The following is a 23,518-nucleotide window of genomic DNA, read 5'->3' on the forward strand; positions in this document are numbered from 1 at the left end:
TGCCCATCTTTCAGTGGGTATACTGCAAACTTGATAAATATTGGTTAATCACAGTGTGTGTCCATATCAGGTTCCTAACAGGTTGCATTAAGAGTAGGGCTAGTGTTGCACTATTGTGTTAAATTCAGAAATCTGAATTCACTTGAATTCACCATAAAAACCTTTGATAATTACATTTGATTAATGTTGTGTGTAAAATTTGATCAGTAAAACTTTTAAATCCAAAGTATGTGATTTATGTGAGCAGTACAGAACCTTTTTTTGCAAGAAAGTGATTGTCCGACCAGGTTTGATTAATTGATTAAATAATTAATTGATCAATTAAGCTATTGAGTATGTAAATCAATCATAAATTAAAACCAGATAAATTAGCCTTTAAGATCTGCAAGTTAGTTCTTCAGTCAGTGAACAATGCATTATGCAAACTGAGGTTGGGTATAGGTTGACATTTGACAGAAGGTCAAATAGATTTTTGGTCGTTTTCTGTGCAATTACTTCAAGGTTAATAAGAACACTTTCTGAAATGGTTTACACTAGAGCTTATACTTCTTTATTCATGGTTTCTCAGCAGCTGTGTTTCTCCTGAATTTCTCATTTAGTGTTTCTGGTGTCTGTTGCGGAAATAAACACTTCTGATAAAATGCTTTCAATGCAAGAGTTTATTCGAAATGTACGAATTGTTGATTCATTTCAGTAGTAAATTGAAAGAAGTGACCCAAAACAAAGAAGAACAGTTCATAAGTTTTTGAAACACTTTGACATTCATTTAATTGTTTTGTTTTTATTACTGAGAAGGCCTGTAATGGTTCTAAGACCCAGGTTTGATCTTCATGCTGATGAATTTCATACCGACTGTGTAACCCTTCCATGTTGACCAAACATTTCCAATGGCGTAATGGGTGGGATCTTCTCCCCATAAATACACACCGTTGGGGTTTGTGCCGTGACAGGCTGTGTACCAAAATGCCCCGAGATACAGTTTGGCACAGTTACTGTCATAGACATCTTGGTCCATGTCAAAGGTAGAGAACTTGAATCCATTATGACCAGATAAAGAGTCGCCTGCAGAGAGGAAGAGCATCACTAAGGACAATTACCCAATAGAAATGAGATTTTAAATGAGTATGAATGAAATTATCCTACCAGCTCCTCCATCAGTGAATCCTGAAACATGCAGTTGGTACCCATCAGCTTCAGGACCAACAGAGAAGGACGAGTACAGAGCAAACACTTTATTTCCATCAAAGTCCTCCAGATCCACTCTCAGCATGTAATTCCTGTTGCGTGTCAGCTGATACATGTTCTCTAGTCCTGATCAAACACACACATGAAGAACACGTTCAACCAAACACATGAACATCCACACAAACGGACACACGCTGTGAGATCTTACCCAGCCAGTATTCGCTCTCCACATTCCCAAATCCTCTCTTGTACTGATTCCACGGCCGATAGAAATTCACACTGCCGTCCATTCTCCTCTGAATCACCTGTGATGGGTTTATATAGAATATTGTAATGTGTTGTGCTGTACAATGTGCACAAAGCAGGAGAATCCAAAACATACAGTCTTTAATTACAAATCCAACAGAAGAGAACACAACATAAACACTGGAGGCCCAGGGGGCTCAGGTGGAGCCACAGGCTTGCAGGACTAAGGTGGAAAATGGGGCTCGCCAGGCCAGGGCAAAGCTGATGAAACAGAGGACCAAGATTGACGAATGAAGTAGCTCAACAAAGTCAAAGGGAATGGAAGGATGAGGTAGAGCCAGAGAACTGGAAGTCCGTGGCAGAGGCAGGATGATGACTGTCCAAGGCGGAGCCAAAGGGACCTGGCGAGTCCAAGGACTGACTCATCCCTGTGGACCTGAGAGAGCGTGAAACCAAAGAGGAGCCGAAGGGTCAGATGGCCAGAATTTGGAGACCTGAGGTGGAGCTAGAGGATCCACTTGCCAAGACGGAGCTAGGGGCCGAAATGGCCCAAGGCGGATCCACGGAGCAGAATGGAATAAACCATGGAAGAGCTGATGGACTGACTGGCTTTGGAAAAGGAACCGTGAGAAGGACGCTGGGTGGGACTTCTGGAGACTTCGAGCTGGACTGAACCGACGGGGACGCAGGAAATTCAGGCGGAACCAGGGGAGACACAGAAGATCCAGGGCTGGAGATAAAAGGGGAAATCTTCTTTAAAATACTTGCAGAGGCCAATTGCAGCTCACCCTTAATGGCAGGAATGTGGACGGGGCCTTTTTCTCAAATGCCATTGTACAGGTAGGTGTCACTGGTACTCCATTCTCTACTACGAATCTACACTCCCTCCAGAAGTCTGAGATCCTCTAGTGAAAGACGCCTCATTGTACCACCACAGAGAGGCATGAAATCACTTTCCAGAACATTTTCTTTCACCGTTCCTGCCTGGTGGAACGATCTTCCCACCCCTGACAGTTTTCAAGCGACAGCTGACAACCCATCTTTTTGACTCAAAAAAACAAAACAAAAAAACTTTGTTCTCCTCTCTTTCTTAATCTTCTAGCCTGTACTCATCTAACAATGCCTGATATATAGTATTTTGAGCACTTCCTATGTCTATCTGCCTCCTTAGGATGAATCGCTTGTTGTATTCCCCAAGAGTATGTCGCTTTGGATAAAAGTGTCTGCTAAATGTATAAATTTAAATGAAAATGTAATGTTGTTGCCGGCTCACAAACCTGTTCAAACTAAACATAAGACACAAAAGGCTTGAACTTTCCATCTGCCGTGGGCTCTTGAAATTGCTCAGGAGTGGGTCTGGTGGCGAAGTCCAAGCTGCACCCACTTTACATAAGCTGCAAATCTCCCTCAAGGACCTTTCCCAGACAGTTTAGCCTTCATCAAGGTGTTCATTCTGGCATGATACAATGTGTGGATGTTCATGCACATGGCTGTGTGGTCCTCGAGGGAGCGATCCCCCTGCTCGAGCAGGAAAAACCTATAGCAGGTAAATTCATTTTTGGAGGTTCATGTTGTGGGCTAAATAATGTGCACTATGCAAGAGAATGATCCAAAACAAACTGTCTTTAATAATAAATCCAACAGGAATACACAGGAGCTAGCAGAATAGAATGCAACAGAACAACTGAAACATATACAAACAATACCAGACCAGAAACTGACTCAGAAAACATGGAAACTAACAAGTGGAGGAATACCAAACTAAACCAAAACAGAACAGACACATGACAAATACTGTATATGATTCATAATGTTGTGATGTGTGTTTAAAGTCACAGTCATACCGTCCATCCTCCGTTGTCTTGATCATTCCCATCTGAGATCATCTCACAGTAAACCAAGATGGGAACATAACCTGCTGGATAGATGGAGTAAATATCGCTGACTCTTTCTCCAGAGTTATAGATGTCAGAACAATCATTTTCATCCTGATTGCATACATCCATTAGTACAGCCGGAAGAAGAGCTGCCAAAAACACAATCATCTACAGAGACGGAGAGAAAGAGATGAACATCACACTGAAATGAAGCTCAAACCACCTCTAGTTAATGATGAACTTACTGCCATCTTCTCAGTCTCTCCTCAGTAGATCTCAGCAGAGATCCGTTTTATCTAGATGAAAATTACAGAAATATTTTTATATAGTCTATTTTAATTTTTTTGTTTGTTTGTTTTATGAAAGTTGCATAAATGTCTGAATGTTTTGCAAGGTAAATGATTAATAAAGCAGTAACTCACCGTTTGTGTTGTGTCATTTGTACTCTTTTGTCTGACACAAACACTCTTTATATTTTTCAGATTGTCAGACTCCTCCTTTGTGTTAGCATAGAAATTTACATTACAAAAAACCATGCTTTGGATGCAAATTAAATGCAAGTTGCAAAAAGATGTTTGTGCTGTGGCTGCTGTGCCTTGTTGCCAAATTGATGCTTTTCAGCTGTACTCTTCTCGTTTTTCTTTATCTTCTTCTTCTTCTGCTTTTTGAATGGAAGTCTACGGCAGTCCATAGAACTGTTGGGTCAAAAGTTGCAAAATTTAACTTTTAAATTTATCTTCCAATACACAGCACTGTATATAAAGCACATTTGCCAAACAGACTAATACATGTAAGTGAAGTTTATTAAAGGATAAATACTTTCTTTTAACAAATGCAACATAGTTAATGGCTTATGATTAAGTCCTTGGCTAAATTAGAAAATGTTTGAGTTCATAATGAGACATTTAACACTTTGAAAAGATAAGATCTTTCCTTTAGGGGATACAAATTTGAGAATATTACAGATTTTGTCTCAGGAGACAAATGTGAAAAGCACAAGCAAACACCTCTATTTGGTGTTCAGGTAACCTCATTTATAGCAAAAAACATTTAAACATTCATGCATTCAAGTTAAATATCATTCCCAAAGAAAAGTTGTATTTGCAAACAGCAATTCATATATTCTAGCATAAACCAGCAAAGGTCCAGCTTAAACCATCACCAAAACATACCTAACCAGGGCAACCAAACACTTTTAACACATACAGTTTTACATTTACAAATTATTTGTTGAATGTGCATTTGCAAATGTTCACCTTGGATTTGTGTGTATTTATTTTGAAACTTTACTGGCAGGTCTAATGCTGGCAGGTTTTTCCAGGCAGGTTTTTTAACTGGTAAATCACCACTTCAAACCACGACTCACGACTTTGTAGCTTTCCAGGCAAGTTACGCCAAACTGCCTGGGCACATTTATGAATTATTATTATTTTTATATTATTATTATTTTGATTGCTACCTTATATTGTCCTAAGCTCTATGTGTACTACTTGCATAAACACCACACCCATTAGGGCTGACATTGTTGTTTCGGAACTGGGAGTACATCAATCTAGTACGAGATCACGAGTGGGAAGTCACGGGTTTGACTGCCATTGAAGTGCACTTTCACTGGTAGAAGGTAGGAAAAACACGGGTTACGGGTTGTCTGGAACGCGGCATTATTTCATCAGTGTGTCTGGTGTTCTCTTTAGCTAATCCCTGTGGGTGTCGCTGTTTCGCTGTTTCCCTGCTTCCAGTCTGCCTTGCTGCAGAGTGGTCTGTTTGTTTGTAGCTCTCTGCAGCTTCGTTTTTCTACTGGATTTTCTACTGGATTCTCTATCTTATTGTTAATTCTGCCGTTTTAAATTGATAGATATAGCTTAACTTAATTTCTGGTCTTATCCATCAAACTAATCTGACTAATTTGATTGTTCGCCTTACCCTATAATCACGAGTGCAGCGCATTAGCATTCCATAGCCGGTTAATTTGCCGCTCGCACTCCATTCACGCTTTTAACTCTTGTTTACTATTTTTAGCATTGCGCTGGCCGGTTAACTTGCCATCTGCGTTCCATTCACGTTTTTATTTTTTTTCTCGTGTTTAATATCGTTAGTACTCTTTTAGCCGGTTCCGTTCCGTTTTTTCTCCCCCTGATCTGTTCTTCAGGAACTCTAACAACATTGGTAAGTTGAAATCATTCTACAATCACGGTGAGTAATGGCTTCTTCTCCTACAATTGTAGTCTGCACTGCTTGCCACATGTATAGCTTATCTATCTCTGTCAGCAGTGAGCCTTATACATGTGATAAATGCAGGAATATAGTCAGGCTGACAGAGAAGATTTCAGAACTAGAGTCACGCATCCAAACTTTAATGGAGGATAGTAAGAATGTGAGGGCCTTAGATACGGTTTTGGATGTGACTAGCTCAGAAAGCCCTGTACATTGTTCGGTTCCGGTAACAACGCCCGTGCAGCAGGGCAACTGGGTGACTGTGAGGCGGCATAGTCGCGGGTCAAAACACCGCTCTTCCGTTCCGATCAGAACATCAAACAGGTTCTCCCCACTCAGTGAAGCACCCACTGAGAAACCTGATGAAAGTGCTCTAGTAATTGGCGATTCTATTGTACGGAACGTGAAAATAGAGACACCAGCCACCATAGTCCAATGTTTACCGGGAGCCAGAGCGCCTGACATCTTGGCAAATTTAAAAGTGCTGGCTAATGCTAAACGTAAATTCAGTAAGATTGTTATTCACGTCGGCGCTAATGATGTTCGACTTTGCCAGTCGGAGATCACTAAAAATAATGTTAAAGAGGTGTGTGAACTTGCAAGTACGATGTCAGACACTGTAATATGCTCTGGTCCCCTCCCGGCTTACCGTGGTGACGAGATTCATAGTAGACTGTGGTCACTCAATGGCTGGATGTCAAAGTGGTGCCCGCGAAATAACATAGGTTTCATAGACAATTGGACAAGCTTTTGGGGCAGACCTGACCTGTTGAAAAGAGATGGTCTTCATCCCTCCGGATGTGGAGCATCTCTTCTATCTAGAAATATGGCACATAGTCTTAGAGTTTGCACTTGACTAACTGGGGCCCAGGTCAGGAAGCAGACAGACTGGCTAAACCGACCGTCTGCTAGCCGCCTCACGTCACAGAAATCAGTTAATTCTCAGCACATAGAGACCCTTTCACCTAGATATCACTCTATAGAGACTGTGTCTGTTCCCCGAGCAAAAAAATACAAAAAACGCCTGAATCAAATCAAGACTAACAATTTAATTGATGTTCAACAAATAAAAAATATATATAATACAGAGAAACAATTGATAAAGCTTGGCTTATTGAATATCAGGTCCCTTTCTACGAAAGCACTTTTTGTAAATGATATGATCACTGATCATAACCTAGATGTGCTCTGTTTGACAGAAACCTGGCTAAAACCAGACGATTACATTAATTTAAACGAGTCCACCCCCCAAGATTACTGTTATAAACATGAACCGCGTCTAAAAGGTAAAGAAGGAGGTGTTTCTACTATTTATAGCAGTATTCTCAATGTCTCTCAGAGAACGGGCTTCAATTATAACTCGTTTGAAGTTATGGTGCTTCATATAGCATTATCCAGAGAAACAAGTACTAATGATAAATCCCCTGTGACGTTTGTGCTAGCTACTGTATACAGGCCACCAGGGCACCATACAGACTTTATTAAAGAATTTGCTGATTTTCTATCCGAATTAGTGCTGGCCGCAGATAAAGTCTTAATAGTGGGTGATTTTAACATCCATGTTGATAATGAAAAAGATGCATTAGGAACAGCATTTATAGATATTTTTAACTCTATTGGGGTTAGACAACACGTGTCAGGTCCTACTCATTGCCGAAATCATACACTAGATTTAATACTGTCACATGGAATTGATGTTAATGGCGTTGAAATTCTGCAGCAAAGCGATGATATCTCAGATCATTATCTAGTCTCTTGTATAATCCAGATAGCTAAAACTGTTAATTCAATTCCTTGCTACAAATACGGTAGAACCATCACGTCTACTACAAAAGACTGCTTTGTAAGTAATCTTCCTGACTTATCTGAATTCCTCAGCATATCCAATAGCTCAGAAAAACTTGATGATGTAATAGAAACTATGGACTCTCTCTTTTCTAGCACTTTAGATACAGTTGCTCCAGTGTGCCTAAAAAAGATTAAGAAAAACAGTGTAACACCGTGGTATAACGATCATACCCGCGCCCTAAAGAGAAAAGCACGAAAAATGGAACGCAGCTGGAGGAAAACAAAACTAGAGGTTTTTCGTACTGCTTGGCGTGAATGTAATTTATCTTATAGGAAAGCATTAAAAACTGCCAGATCGGATTACTTTTCATCTCTCTTAGAAGAAAACAAACATAACCCTAGGTATTTGTTCAATACTGTGGTTAAATTAACTAAAAATATAGCAGCAACAGGTTTAGACATTTCCCAAAAGCACAGCAGTAATGACTTTATGACGTACTTTACCTCCAAGATAGACACTATTAGAGATAAAATTGTAACCATACAGCCGCCCGCTACAGTATCGCATCAGATGCGTTGTAGATCTCCTGAGGAACAATTCCATTCATTCTCTATTATAGGAGAGGAGGAATTGTATAAACTTGTTAAATCATCTAAACCCACAACATGTATGTTAGACCCTATTCCATCAAAGCTACTAAAGGAGGTACTTCCAGAAGTCATAGATCCTCTTCTGAATATTATTAATTCGTCACTATCATTAGGATATGTCCCCAAAACCTTCAAAATAGCTGTTATTAAGCCACTCATTAAAAAACCACAACTTGACCCCTATGAATTAATTAACTACAGACCAATTTCGAATCTCCCTTTTCTGTCAAAGATACTAGAAAAGGTAGTATCCTCACAATTATGCTCCTTCTTAGAGAAAAATGGTATCTGTGAGGATTTCCAGTCAGGTTTTAGACCATATCATAGTACTGAGACTGCTCTAATTAGAGTAACAAATGACCTGCTATTGTCAAGCGATCGTGGTTGCATCTCTCTATTAGTGCTACTGGATCTTAGTGCTGCATTTGATACTATTGACCACAACATTCTTTTAAATAGACTTGAAAATTATGTAGGCATTAGTGGTAGTGCACTGGCATGGTTCAAATCGTACTTATCTGACCGTCATCAGTTTGTGGCAATAAATGAAGAGGTATCATTTAGATCGCAAGTGCAGTATGGAGTACCTCAAGGCTCAGTACTAGGGCCATTACTTTTTACGCTTTACATGTTACCCTTGGGAGATATCATCAGGAAACATGGTGTTAGCTTTAATTGTTACGCTGATGATACTCAGCTCTATATTTCTTCGCAGCCCGGCAAAACATATCCATTCGAAAAACTAACAGAATGCATAGCTGATATTAAAAACTGGATGGCGAATAACTTCTTACTGTTAAATTCTGAAAAAACAGAGGTATTAATTATTGGACCTAAAACCTCCACAAGTAATAACCTAAAACACAGTCTAATACTAGATGGCTGCTCTGTAAATTCGTCGTCATCAGTTAGGAACCTAGGCGTCCTATTCGATAGCAATCTCTCCTTTGAAAGCCACATTTCTAGCATCTGCAAAACCGCATTTTTCCATCTTAAAAATATATCGAAATTACGACCTATGCTATCAATGTCAAATGCTGAAACATTAATTCATGCGTTCATGACCTCAAGGATAGATTATTGTAATGCTTTATTGGGTGGTTGTTCTGCACGCTTAATAAACAAACTCCAGCTGGTCCAAAATGCAGCAGCTAGAGTTCTTACTAGAACCAGAAAGTATGACCATATTAGCCCGGTTCTGTCAGCACTGCATTGGCTCCCTATAAAACATCGTATAGATTTTAAAATCTTGCTAATTACTTATAAAGCCCTCAATGGTTTAGCTCCTCAGTACTTGAACGAGCTCCTATCGTATTATAGTCCCTCACGTCCCTTGATATCAAAATCAACTGCGGGCGGCAGATCATTTTCTTATCTAGCGCCTAAACTCTGGAACTGTTCGGGAGGCAGACACAATCTGTCAGTTTAAATCTAGATTAAAGATACATCTCTTTAACCTGGCTTACACATAAAATCATTAACACATTCCTATAATTCAAATCCGTTAAAGGATTGTTAGGCTGCATTAATTAGGTCAACCGGAACCGAAAACACCTCCCATAACACCTGATGCACTGGTTGCATCGTAAAAAGAATGGCATCTACGCTAATATTAGTCTGTTTCATTCTTATTCCGAGGTCACCGTAGCCACCAGACCCAGCCTGTATCCAGATCAGATGGTCACTCCAGTCCCCCGGATCCAGTCCGTACCCAGCTTAGATCATGGATCACCACCTAGAGATGACTTCAATAGCCGTGGATGTCAACCAGATGAGCTCCAGAGACCGATCATCAATGAAGACCTCGCCAACCTAGATAGCCATCGGCGCTACACCACAGGAACCTGATGAGTTCTCTACAATCAGACATTGGTACAAACTGTTGTTTGGTCTGGCCAGAGGAGAACTGGTCCCCCGACTGAGCCTGGTTTCTCCCAAGGTTTTTTTCTCCATCTCTGTCACCTGTGGAGTTTTGGTTCCTTGCCGCTGTTGCCTCTGGCTTGCTTAGTTGGGGACATTTTCCAGCGATATCGTATACTATTTGAACTGAACTGACGATGATATCACTGAATTCATTGATGAACTGCCTTTAACTGAAAATTGATTGTTACAATAATGCGTTACTTACACACTATGGTGCTGTTTAAATACTGTGCAGTTGCTTTGACACAATCTGTATTGTAAAAGGCGCTATATAAATAAAGGTGACTTGACTTGACTTGACTAATCAGATTTGAGCCTCACAATTGATGCAGCAGCGTTCTTTAGAACTTCCGCATAATGATAAGCCAGCTCATAAACTTCCGTTGAAGCTCATTTTATATGTGCTATATTAGGTGAACACTATTGAGACTCATCTACTGCCTCGATCTTATCAGAAACTGAGAAAAATTATAATTGCAACATTATAAACAATGTTGGCGGCATGAACATTCAGTTTCCTATTATTTAACAACATATCATTTAAATGTGGAGCCTGGCAATCCCGTACTCTCCGTATCTGTATAGTTGTAAGTTTAAATGCTGACAGTTAAACACTATCATAATGTGTTTAGGCTAACGTTAGCTAGCAAGCGATACTTCTCTTCAAGGACATCTTAATCGTATTCTTGATCAATCAGTAACTTGCCTTCATAGTCATGAACACATTTTTAAAATCTTGCAATATTTTAAAACCTTTATTATTTTTCTAACTCTACAGCTGTGCAATAAAATTCACTTCAAGGACTCACTTTTCATTCATAAAAACTGCATCGGAAAAAATGACTTTTCACAGAAAACAACGTCTTTTTTCGGCTAAAATGTAATTACCCATATAACCAAATGACCCTCTAAGATTATTCAGCCACCATAATGTGTGGAGATAAACACATCTGACATTATGCTTTCAATGCAGTTTATTGGAAATTTTTGAATTGTTGATTCAGTTGTAAATTCAAAGATGTGACTAAAAATGGAGATTCATTTACAAAATCGTGCAGAAGCCAAAAATAAAACTATTATTTCACCACTAGAGGACGATGTGCACTGTGGTGATCAGACTGGTTACCTTTTCACATCACATGAAATTAACCTCCTCTTGTTGGATCTGCTTTGTGGACATTGTTTATTCCAATCTATTATTCAAAAACAACTTATAACTTTACAGGAAAGCCGCTAGAACTAACAGAGAAGAGGAAACCCTTACACATTAATTTAATTGTTTCGTTGTTCATTTCTGAGAAGCACTGCAATGCTTCTAAGACACACGTTTGATTTTCATGCTGATGGATTTCATACCCTCAGAAACATCCTTCCATGTTATCCAAACATTTCCAATGGCATAATGGACAGACTCTGCTCCCCATAAATACACACCATTAGGGTTTGTGTACAGACAGTTCTTAAACCAAAATGCCCCGAGACGATTTCTGGCACAGTTGTTGTCTAAGGTATCTTGGTCTTGGTCTAAGGTGGTGAACTTCTGTCCATCATGGAAAGTTAAAGAGTCGCCTGCAGAGAGGAAGAGCATCACTGAGTGCAATGATCATAATGGAAAAATTCATAAAAATTAATTGATTACTAGCCACTAGTTACATCTTCAGCACTGTAATTAGACCACTATACTTATTACTCTAAAATGTATTGCATTACTTAATACTAATTGCTTTCTAAATCTCATTTTAACCATGACCAGCTGAGCGTTAGACATCAAACTGTAGCTTTTAATTATTTTAAATAATATAAAACTGCATTAATTATCATTGAACCAACCAAAGTATATAAAGAGAGAAACATACTTAAAAACATACTTTATAAAATAAGAAATTACATTATATATAGAATTGTTCTACATGCCGTATTCAATGCAAGTATATCAGAAGTAAGGAGATCCAAGATGGCTGCCGCTGATGACAATGGAGCACGGCGTGTCTTCAAACAGAGGATAAAACCTGAGATCTACACCACTATTGATGGAAAAACTATTGTGGAAGATGAACTGTTAAGCTTCCTTGCTGTCAAACTGAAGACTGTGCTTCAGGAGGACATTGTACTGATGGCTGTAAATCACTTTGGATCTGAGTGGATTGAAAGCTCCAAGAGCCCACAAAGGACAACAGAAAGATGTCAACAATGTTAAGAGTTGTCTGAAACTTCTGAACGTGGCTGGTGAGAATATTCCATGCTTTGTGTCCTATCATTTAGATGATTTACCACCAGTGACTTTTAATAGCCTTGATGTCTCTTGCCTGGTTAGTAAGATTGAACATCTAAGTGCAGAGATGGCCTCCATAAGAAAGACTGTGAGTGAGCAGTTGACTGCATGTGAGAACCTTTGTGGAATAACAACAGACATTAACCAACGCCTGACTGTGATTGAACAACCCTGTGCCAGCAAGGGGAATGCAGCCACAACCATGGCTGTGATTGAGCAACCCAGTGCTGGAAAAGGGAATGCAGTGGCAAACATGGCCAGTGAGGAGGTCCAGCTCTGCAGACCAAATCACAGGGAGCCTGCACCAGGATCTTCGGCGTTGGCAGTCACTGAGGAGACAGCTGGCGGAGGGAGTGAGGTGAAGAAGTCCCCTGCATGGAGCCATGTACTAAAGCATGGCAAGCACAAGCAACGTCCTAGAAAACGATCTACTGCTGAACGGAACAAGGCTAGTATGATTCCTCCCAGAGAGAAGAAGACATACAGCATTGTTGGAACCGGTGCAGTGGGGAACATACATGCAGTGACAACTAAGCTGGTGAGTGTGTTTGTATCAAAGCTTGCACCTGACCTAGAATCAGAGACTCTGGCTAATTATCTAAAAGAGCAACTCTCCAGAGATGTGACTTGTCAGAAGTTTGTCACTGAGTATACTCGCTATAGCTCCTTCAAAGTTACAGCTGAGTGCAAGGAAGTGGGCGAGATGTATATGCCGCAGTTATGGCCAGAAGGTGCCTATGTGAGGCGCTTCTATTGGCGCTTTTCCACTACACAGTACCAGCTCGCCTCGGCTCGACTCGACTCGGCTCTGTTTGGTTTTCCACTGTGTAAAAGTTGTACCAGTACCGGCTTCCAGGTACTTTTTTTCGTACCACCTCCGGCAAGGTTCCAAGCGAGCTGAGGCGATACTAAAATGACGTGAAAACACAGCAGACTGCTGATTGGTCAGATGACGATTCTCTCTGACCAATCAGCAGTCTGCTGTGTTTTCACGTCATTTTAGTATCGCCTCAGCTCGACTCAGCTCGCTTGGAACCTCGCCGGAGGTGGTACGAAAAAAAGTACCTGGAAGCCGGTACTGGTACAACTTTTACACAGTGGAAAACCAAACAGAGTCGAGCCGAGGCAAGCTGGTACTGTGTAGTGGAAAAGCGCCATTTGAGAATCGCATGCCTAGGGTCGTGGTAGGGGCAGGTGTTAAAGCACAGCCTGGCACAGGGATGAATGCACCTGAGCCAAGGGTCTCTCATGCACGATAAACAATGATAAACTATGATGAGAGTTGTGTCTTATAACTCCCGTGGTCTGCAGCTTGGACAGGGTGCTGGAACGCATTGTTATTGACAAACTGAGAATGCAGATGTGGTGTGTTTGCAAGAGACTTTTTTAGCTATGCAAGATCTGGACAAACTGAACAATGTGCATGATAATTTCCATGGGGCAGGTGAATCTACGACTGACCTAAACACCAGAATTCTGCGTGGCAGGATCCCAGGAGGTGTGGCCATATTCTGGCACAAGAAATTTGATCCATTTGTCACTGTGATCAGGTTAGATGTGGACTGGTGCATTGGAATCAAGGTGGTGCATGATAAGAATGTCTTTATAATCTTAAATGAATATACTCCATATGAATGTCACAACAATGAAGATGAGTACTTGAATAAGCTTGCTTTTTTAGGGTCTTATATAGGGGAGAGTGAATATACATCCATATTTCGCTGATTTTGCTGATATTTCGGATACTAACTCACTTTTTGGTCAACATCTAACACGATTCTGCGAAGATAATAAGGTCATTCTGTCCACTAAGGACCTATTGCCAGCCGATAGCTATACACATGTGAGTGAAGCCTGGCATACTACATCATGGTTGGACCATTGTATATCTACAACTGATGCACATGAATGTATAGAGGAGGCTGAGATCTTATATGATCTGACCACAGCTGATCACATCCCTGTCTCTATGTTCATAAATATCAAGGGTCTACCTGAGCTTGTAAGTAATGACAGCCATAAACTAAATGAGATGCTGGACTGGTCACGGCTCACAGAAGATGACCTGCAATATTACAAGTTACTGACTGATGTGCATTTGAGAAATATTGAGTTACCCATTGATGCAATTATGTGTGTGAATATCAACTGTAAAAATGCAAGTCACAATAATGACCTATATGCAATGTATGATAAAATTGTGATCTGTTTAGTTGATGGAAGTGAACCTTTGAGGAGAAAGGCGGTGAAACAACATATTGTGAAACCAGGGTGGAATGACTATGTCCATGATGTTCATATGGAGGCCAAAGATGCGTTTAAAAGATGGGTTTTAGCAGGCAAACCAAGGCATGGCCTAGTCTGTGAGGACAAGATACGGAGTAATGCTAGATTCAAATATGCTGTGCGTTTTATAAAAAGAAATGAGCAGGCCATGAGGGCAAACTCCATGGCAAAAAAGTTACAAACTAATAATGTTTATGAGTTCTGGAAGGAAGTGAAGGTAGTAAACAACAGCAAGATGGCACTGCCTTCTAGTATTGATGGCATTTCTGAACCTGATAACATTGCAGAGCTATGGAGGAGACACTATGAAAACATTTTTAACTGTGTGAAGAGTGAGGTGTTTAACATGGGTGAAATACCCCAAAGTGATGGGGTGGTCATGTGGCCAAATGAAGTGTGTTGTGCTATTGAGAAACTTCAAATGAATAAAACCTGTGGGCAGGATAGAATAACAGCAGAACATCTGAAATACGCTAGCCAATGTATTTCAGTGTTACTTGCTTTATGTTTTTCTGGGTTATTGAAGCATGGCATACTTCCTGAATCCATGTTATCTGTCTTGTTGGTTCCTGTAGTTAAAAATAAGACTGGTAAGTTAACTAGTATAGATAACTATAGACCTATTGCACTTGCAAGTATACTTTCCAAGGTTCTAGAAAGGATCCTTATGGACAGGCTTGCAGAATACACAGCATCAACTGATAATCAGTTTGGTTTTAAGAACAAGCTTGGTACTGATCTATGTATTTATGCACTTAAAGAAAGTATTCACAGGTACAGATTACGTAATAGCACAGTGTTTATGTGTTTCCTGGATGCGTCAAAGCCCTTTGACCGCATCAATCATGGGAAACTATTTCGTAAACTACAGAAGCGTGGTGTCCCCTTTTTTCTAATTAGGATACTGCAGTTTTGGTACTCTCCCCAAACTATGCAAGTTAGGTGGGGGATGAGTATGTCCACACCCTTCAATGTCTCCAATGGAGTGTGACAGGGTGGAATTCTTTCTCCACTTCTATTCAATCTATTCGATCTATCTAGAGAATTAAATCAATGTAGAACTGGATGCTTGGTGGGCGATAACCTCATTAACCACATGCTTTATGCTGATGATTTGGTGGTTCTGTCTCCCTCCAGTGCTGGACTGCAGCAGCTTCTTAGAATTTGCTCTCAGTATGGAGTAATGCATGATATTAGATTCAACCCAATGAAGAGTGTGGTACTAATTGCTAGGACTAAGGAGGATATGAAGCTTGTCTATCCTTCTTTCTCATTGGCAGGTGAAACACTATTGGTTGTGAAGAACGTTAAATACCTGGGACGTGATAAGAGATGACCTCCTTGATGATGATGATGTGCAGCGTCAGTGTGGTAAACTATATGGGCAGGCAAACATGCTGGCATGCAAATTTTACATGTGTACTAAAGACGTTAAAATATCACTCTTCAAAACGTATTGCACTCCACTGTATACTGCTCAACTGTGGTGTAATTTTAGCACTGCAAAAATGAAAAAACTTCAAGTGGCTTATAATGATGCTTTAAGAATTGTGCTTAAAATTCCCAGGTGGGGGGCGCTCGCGGACGCTGGAGAAGATGGCCGTCTAAATTGTAGCTCCGCTCCTAATTGTTTAATAAATTGCTACCCTCCTCGATTTAAGATAAAGAATCTCCGAATTATAAAGATTAACACACGACTAACATGTCCGAGACTCAAGATCCAAAGGACTTTCCACTTTTCGCAACCTCCCGGTCACAGAAAAAGAAGAAACAAACTGCGTCAGCAGAAACATCTTCGACTTCAACGGAACAAACGGACCCAGTTTTGAAAGAAATACGAGTCCTTAGTACTCGATTGGGGAATATCGACGGTCGTTTTGATACTATTGAAAGTCGTCTTGATGCTATATCGACCTCAGTTTCTGCAGTTCATGAGACTTTATCCAATCTGTCACAAAGAGTGTCTTCGAGTGAATCTCGCTTAATGGAAGCTGAAAACAGAATCTCTACCACAGAGGACGCTCTGCAGGCCCGCGAAAGTGAACTGTCTGCTTTGACTAAAACAGTGACTCAGCTTCAAGCTAAAGTGGATGACTTAGAAAACCGTGGAAGGCGTAAGAATCTGCGAATCGTTGGTTTACCCGAAAAAGCTGAGGGATCTACTCCGCTCCCACATTTCTTGAGGGAAATGATACCGAAATGGCTCGACCTTTCTTTTGATCTCAGGCTTGAGATTGAGAGAGCGCATCGATCGCTCGGACCTGCTCCCGAAGTCAATAATCCACCACGAATCATACTGGTCAGATTTCTGCGCTACGCGGACAGAGATCGCATTCTACAGGCAGCACTGAAAAAACGGCAAATTATTCACGAGGGCAAGCAGGTACGCTTCTTTCAAGATCTTTCAGTGGATGTGATGAGGAAACGGAGGAAATTCGACACTGTGAAGAAGACTCTAGTCGATCGCAAAATGTTCCGTGGATTCGCGTACCCGGCCAAGTTGCGTTGCCTTCACAATTCAGAGCTTCGTACGTTCAGCACAGTGACCGCGGTGGAAGAGTTCATAGAGACTTTGCAAGATAAGTGATAAAGGGATTCTTACTTATTCTCCCATCTTTACCACAATCGGAGGTGTAGTGACTTTCATTTTCCCGGGTTCTCACTTGCCATTTATTTGTTTCTAATCTGTTCGAAATGGCAAATGTGACTGTTAGTTCATATAACGGACTTCTCATATTTTCCGTCATTTTTTCCTGTATGAGTACTCCGAGATGATGTCTATTTTATTGGAGCGGATTAACGTAGCGTTTCTCAAAATAGGTATGATCCTGAACCTTATGTTGGTAGCAGGTAAATGTTTTTTTTACCTGAGTCCAATGGGGTACAGAGACCTAGGTTTAGGGGGACTTATTTGGCCCTGTCAGTTGGGGACAGAGCCGGGGGTGGGGGAGAGGGAGTTGTTTTTTGTTACCTTTAAACATTTGCCCATTAGATACTTCTGTTGTTTTATCTTTTTGTTGAAAATTACATTAACAGTCTCTTATTTTCTCATACCTCGTTGTAATGCAGAGCTTGAATAGATTTATGACATGGAATGTTAAAGGATTAGGGCATGTGATAACGAACACTGCAAAGGTCTAGGAATCTGTGCTGGAGACTTTAATTGCGTGATGGATGAAAGACTAGATAAATCTTCATCAGGTACTCTAGTCAATCCTAAATCTTCTTTGGTTCTCAAAAAACTATGTAAAGAGACTGGTTTAATTGATAGCTGGAGAGAAATGAACCCTCTCACTAGAGACTATACATTTTACTCCCATCCCCATGGTTCGTATTCAAGAATTGATTATATCTTTATTCCGAATACTTATTTAAATCTTGCATCTTTTAGTCAAATTGGTTCGATTGCCATTTCAGATCACGCTCCGGTTCAAATAGATATTACATTTGAAACTCCACTAACAAGAAGCAAGGTATGGAAACTGAATTCTTCTTTGCTGTTGGACCCAAAGTTCTGCAACGCTGTAAGGGAATCAATACAAAATTATTGGTCAGATAATAAAAACTCACCTGTTTCCCCTGCAGTAATGTGGGATGCAGCTAAAGCTACAGTACGCGGATACATTATTTCCTATAGTGCTGCACATAAAAAAGCCCTTATATCTAAACGGCAAGATTTAGAAAAGGAGGTTAAAAGACTAGAACACCTGCATAGTACAACCCCCACTCAAATTAACTGGTCCGCTTTATGCCATGCTAGAGCCAAACTTAATCTTGATCATACTAATCATATTAAAAAACTACTGTTTCTTTCCAAGCAGAATTATTATGAGCATGCAAACAAATCTGGTAGACTGTTAGCATATCAGATTAAAAAGAAACAATCTGAGCGAGCAATTAAGTGTCTAAAGATGCCAAATGGTGTCACTACATACAATCCTGTTCTTATAAACGACACATTTCGGTCCTACTATGAATCACTCTATTGTTCACAAAACTGTGCCTTACAATTAGAATTTCAAACTTTTTTTAATAATATTTCTCTTCCCGTTATTTCAGATGAAGACAGGGATTACCTTAATTCGCCTATAACATCAGAAGAGGTCCTGGCTGCAATAAAATCAATGTCATCCAACAAGTCACCAGGACCCGATGGTTTTCCCACCGAATTTTACAAATCATTTTGGCCCGAGCTTTCTAACATTTTTATGCCAGCTTTACAAGCTATTTTAGATCAAGGCACAATACCTGAAACATGGAATATAGCAAATATCTGCGTAATACTCAAGAAAGATAAAGACCCACAAGATTGTGCATCATACAGACCAATAAGCCTACTTAATACAGATTCTAAAATATTGACAAAAGTTCTGGCACGTAGGTTAGAGAGCATACTACCCAAGTTAGTTAAGCCGGACCAAACAGGGTTTGTGAAATCGCGTTATGGCTCAGATAATATACGCCGACTTTTAAATGTTATTAATTTTGTTCAAAGTGAAGGGCGCCCTGCACTTGTCCTCTCCCTTGACGCTGAAAAAGCTTTTGACAGAGTCGAGTGGGACTTTTTGTTTGCCACTCTTAGAAAATTTAACCTAGGAAATAACTTTATTAGGTGGATTCAGTTGCTTTATTCTAATCCTAGGGCAACAGTAATTGCGAATGGTCTCACTTCGACTCCGTTTGGCATAGGGAGAGGTACAAGGCAGGGTTGCCCTCTCTCACCTTTACTTTTCGCTCTAGTCATTGAACCCTTAGCAGAACTCATCAGACAGAACAGAAATTTTCATGGCATTATAGTGGGAGGAGAAGATCATCGAACATCACTTTACGCTGATGATGTACTTATATTTATGTCTAAACCAGAGCAATCTATTCCAGTATTATTAGAAAGCATTTCTTATTACAGTAGTCTTTCTGGTTATAAAATAAATTTTTCCAAATCCATTTCATTACCTTTAAATGTACCTTCATTAGAACATCTAAAATTAATTTCCCCTTTCCAGTTATCAGAAAATGGCTTCAGATATCTAGGCATTTTTGTCACAGCTTCACTTAATGATCTTATAAGCAATAATTATATTCCTCTTATTGAGAAAATCAAGCTTAACTTGAAAACATGGTGCTTACTCCCAATTTCACTTCTAGGGAGAATAAATGTAATAAAAATGAATGTGCTTCCTAAGCTTTTATATTTATTCCAGTCCATACCTAGTTATTTAGCAAATTCATTTTTCAAAGATCTGAATAAACACCTCTCAAAGTTTATTTGGAATAATAAAAGGCCACGTATTAAATTTTCCAAATTAATGAAGCCAAAAGATAAGGGTGGGATCGATCTGCCAAATTTTCAGTTTTATTATTGGGCAGCCCAGATAAAAAACATGATCAGTTGGTGTAGTGAAAGGACCAATTCTGTTTGGTATAAGATGGAAGAAACAGCTTGCGCCCCATTACCAATTAGATTTTTGCCATTTGTTAAGAACTATGCAAAGCTAAAAAAGGTTTCAGAGCATTTTACAATATCAAACACTCTTCGAGCCTGGAGGGATGTTAAGACATACTTAGGAATTTCTGCCTCTCTTTCCTTGTCTTCCCCACTTTCTTTTAATCCTGATTTGCCTTTAACGTTGCAGAAGATTGGTCTTTCAGCATGGCTAAAACTGGGAATCTCTCAAATATCTTGTTTGTTTTCTGAGGGCACCCTAAAGTCTTTCCAGCAGATTGTAGAGCAATATAAAGTTCCAAATTCCAATTTCTATAAATATCTTCAACTGCAGCATTTTTTAAAACCAAAGATAGACAAAGAAGAGTTGAGAACCAAAACAACAGAGATTGAAGACCTTTTACTGAATCCAACTTGTTTAAAGGGATTAATATCAAGGGCATATAATATTTTGTCTAGTAATTGCACCTCTGCCTTGTCGGGACTGAAGAGTGTTTGGGAGAAAGATATTGGTCAAGCCATTGAAGAGAATGACTGGGCTATTGTATGTGATAATATGTACCCCAATTGCAGTTCTCTTGGGATCCATGAGCTCAACTTTACATTTTTTAATAGGATATATCTTACACCGATGCGTATTAAGAAGATGTTTATCAATGCCACAGGCCTGTGTTTCAAATGTAAAAAAGATAAAGGTACATTCATGCATTGTTTTTGGTACTGTGACACAATTTTGCCATATTGGAAAAAAATACACAGGGTAATGAAAGATCTTTTTGAACTAAACTTTGATATGAGCCCAGCTTTGTATTTATTGAATCTTAATGTGAACAGTTTGTTTCAAAAAGATGCAATACAGTTATTTATTGTCCTGGTATATTTAGCAAAAAAATGCATATTGTTACTTTGGTCTGCATCACAGGCTCCATCTTTCAAAATGTGGATATCACAGATTGCCACGTGGTTGCCACTTGAAAAGCTCACTTATGACAAACATCAAAAATCTGACAAATTCTGGCTGATATGGTCTCCCCTTTGGGAATACATAAAAAAGCTCTCTTGATGTGTATATATAACAATCTTTTATTTTCCTTTAATCTTTCTTCTCTTTAATTCTTTATTTAAGGACTACCTTGAAACAGTGTGACCCTTTTTTTTATCATTTGTTTTTTCTTTGCTCTTCTCCATTATTTTTTTACTTCTTAGTTTTGAACATTCTGTAACATGAATATATGATTTGATAAATATTGTTAATGTTATTTGTTTCTGTGGGCAAACAATAAAAAAAAAAAAAAAAAAAATTCCCAGGTGGAGTAGTGCCAGTGAAATGTTTGTGACTAACAATGTGCCTACTTTTAAGGCTGTTCTGAGAAATCTTATGTATAGTTTTATGTGCAGATTGACTGAGTCTCAGAACATGATTGTTGTGTCTCTAACTGATGTTTCGAAGAGTGACACAAGGTACTCATCTTGCTTCTGGAAACATTGGACCCGAAGCTTGTATGTTTTTTAAAAATGATGACTCTTACATCTTTTTAAATCTTTTGTAGTGTTACTTTAATTTTATCTTTATTTTTTGTATTGTTCTGTCTCTATGGACCTCGATGTGTCTTGAATAAAAGTTGATTGATTGATTAATAGTAATTCAATTACAGAACAATTAAGAGTAATTACTTTACTTTTTTTAAAGACAAGTAGTTATATTACTGAAATTAATTACTTAAAAATACATCGCAAACAATACTTAAATATAAATGAAAATTGTCCTACCTGCTCCTCCATCCTTGAATCCTGAAACATGCAGTTGGTATCCATCAGCTTCAGGACCCACAGAGAAGGACGAGTACAGAGCAAAAACTTTATTTCCTCCAAAGTCCTCCAGATCCACTCTCAGCATGTACTTGTTCTTACTTGTGAGCTGATACATGTTCTCCAGCCCTGATCAAACACACACATGAAGAACACGTTCAACCAAACACATGAACATCCACACAAACGGACACACGCTGTGAGATCTTACCCAGCCAGTATTCGCTCTCCACATTCCCAAATCCTCTCTTGTACTGATTCCACGGCCGATAGAAATTCACACTGCCGTCCATTCTCCTCTGAATCACCTGTGATGGGTTTATATAGAATATATGATTCAGAATGAATATTCTGATGGGTGTTTAATGATCTAAAGTCACATTCATACCGTCCATCCTCCGTTGTCTTGATCGTTCCCATTTGAAATCATCTCACAGTAAACCAAGATGGGAACATAACCTGCTGGATAGATGGAGTAAATATCGCTGACTCTTTCTCCAGAGTTATAGATGTCAGAACAATCATTTTCATCCTGATTGCATACATCCATTAGTACAACCGAAAGAAGAGCTGCCAAAAACACAATCATCTACAGAGACGGAGAGAAAGAGATGAACATCACACTGAAATGAACCTGAAGATGTCTCAAAGAATGTAGAGTTACTGATAAACTTACTGCCATCTTCTCAGTAACTCCTCAGCAGATCACAGCAGAGATCCGTTTTATCTAGAGAAAAATAGAAACAGTTTCCTTTTGTCTATTCTGTGTTGTAAATAAATTATAAACCAGTAACCTACTGTTTGTGTTCTTCAGTCTGACATGGATAATTTTTGTCTGTTAGATTCTCAGGCTCCTCCTCTCCGTTGCAGAAGAAATTTGCATTACAAAACCCATATTTTAGAGGAAAATAAATTCAAGTTAAACAAGCTGAATGTGCTGTGCTTGCAGTGCCTTGGCTCCAACTTGCTGCTTTTCAACTGCATTCTTCTCCTTATTCTTGAATGGCAGTCCAAAGAACAAGAATAATATAAAAATCACATAAATAGAAGTTGTTTTTTTCTTAAGCTCATGAGACATAGTTGTGATTCTCACATATCCCTTATGTTAGTATCTACAGTGTCTCAAGATGTTTCTTCCTGAGGAGAAATACAAGTAGACACAATTTGGACATGAGATTGTGTGAGAAACATGAGAGATCTCTTTATTGTTTTGCTGTAACCGCTTTCAAGACTCCAGTATATGAGCATTTTATTGCTCAGAGGCTCCCTCTTTCTTTTATTACATTCAGGTGTTCATCTTTAATGGTCAGGACAGTAGGATGACAGGCAGGAACCAAAGGGAGAAAACGAGTGGAGAACAGAAGCAGGAAAGTACCTTCAGTCAGACACAAACCCTGTCTCAAGGGTTACTAGATTAAATTTATTTTCAAATACCCAGCACTGTATATACAGCGCATACACTAGAGAGGAATTCAATAAGTGTTTTAAAACGTTTAAAACTTTGTGTGCACACTTGTGTGAATAGTGTTTTGCATATGTAAATCAAATTCTGGGAATGTACATTTGGTAATGAAACAGCAGTTCATTGGTAAATGAATTGCTGTTTGCAAATATATACATTTTTCTTTGTGAATGCGAACTTGCTAAATCTTCTAAACCAACAACATCCATTACTTATTTAATCCTCTTCATCCCATGTGAGACATAAGGCCACAACTAACTCTCTCCACCTAGGCCTGTTCTGAGTTTGCCACTGTCCATCGCCACATTGTTCTTGACCTGCCGAGCCATCTTAATAGGTGTATTTTGATCTCCTGAGATATG

The 23,518-nt window shown here is 39.3% G+C and overlaps 2 protein-coding genes across 2 annotated transcripts; both read right to left on the minus strand.

Moving 5' to 3' along the window:
• Positions 1-808: 808 nt before the first annotated feature.
• LOC141336276 (microfibril-associated glycoprotein 4-like) lies at positions 809-3,559 on the minus strand. The gene is made up of 5 exons (XM_073841830.1): positions 3,554-3,559; positions 3,276-3,476; positions 1,394-1,490; positions 1,144-1,311; positions 809-1,062 (listed from the first exon to the last, which is right to left on the minus strand). The coding sequence occupies exons 1-5, from the start codon at positions 3,557-3,559 to the stop codon at positions 809-811; spliced, it is 726 nt and encodes a 241-aa protein (XP_073697931.1).
• Positions 3,560-11,199: 7,640 nt separating this feature from the next.
• On the minus strand, positions 11,200-22,283 carry LOC141336167 (microfibril-associated glycoprotein 4-like). Its single transcript, XM_073841703.1, has 4 exons — positions 22,083-22,283; positions 21,906-22,002; positions 21,656-21,823; positions 11,200-11,453 (listed from the first exon to the last, which is right to left on the minus strand). Exons 1-4 carry the CDS (start codon positions 22,281-22,283, stop codon positions 11,200-11,202), a joined length of 720 nt encoding a protein of 239 aa, XP_073697804.1.
• Positions 22,284-23,518: the final 1,235 nt, after the last annotated feature.

This window comes from Garra rufa, chromosome 6, assembly GCF_049309525.1.
Source record: "Garra rufa chromosome 6, GarRuf1.0, whole genome shotgun sequence".
Lineage (NCBI taxonomy): Eukaryota > Metazoa > Chordata > Actinopteri > Cypriniformes > Cyprinidae > Garra > Garra rufa.

Coding starts and splice junctions, on each gene's coding strand:
- LOC141336167 (XM_073841703.1), bottom strand. CDS start 22,283: ATGATTGTGTTTTTGGCAGCTCTTCTTTCGGTTGTACTAATGGATGTA. Junction 22,003..22,082: donor AAGACAACGGAGGATGGACG/GTATGAATGTGA, acceptor AACCCATCACAG/GTGATTCAGAGGAGAATGGA. Junction 21,824..21,905: donor GGAGAGCGAATACTGGCTGG/GTAAGATCTCAC, acceptor GTGTTTGATCAG/GGCTGGAGAACATGTATCAG.
- LOC141336276 (XM_073841830.1), bottom strand. Junction 1,491..3,275: donor AAGACAACGGAGGATGGACG/GTATGACTGTGA, acceptor AACCCATCACAG/GTGATTCAGAGGAGAATGGA. Junction 1,312..1,393: donor GGAGAGCGAATACTGGCTGG/GTAAGATCTCAC, acceptor GTGTTTGATCAG/GACTAGAGAACATGTATCAG.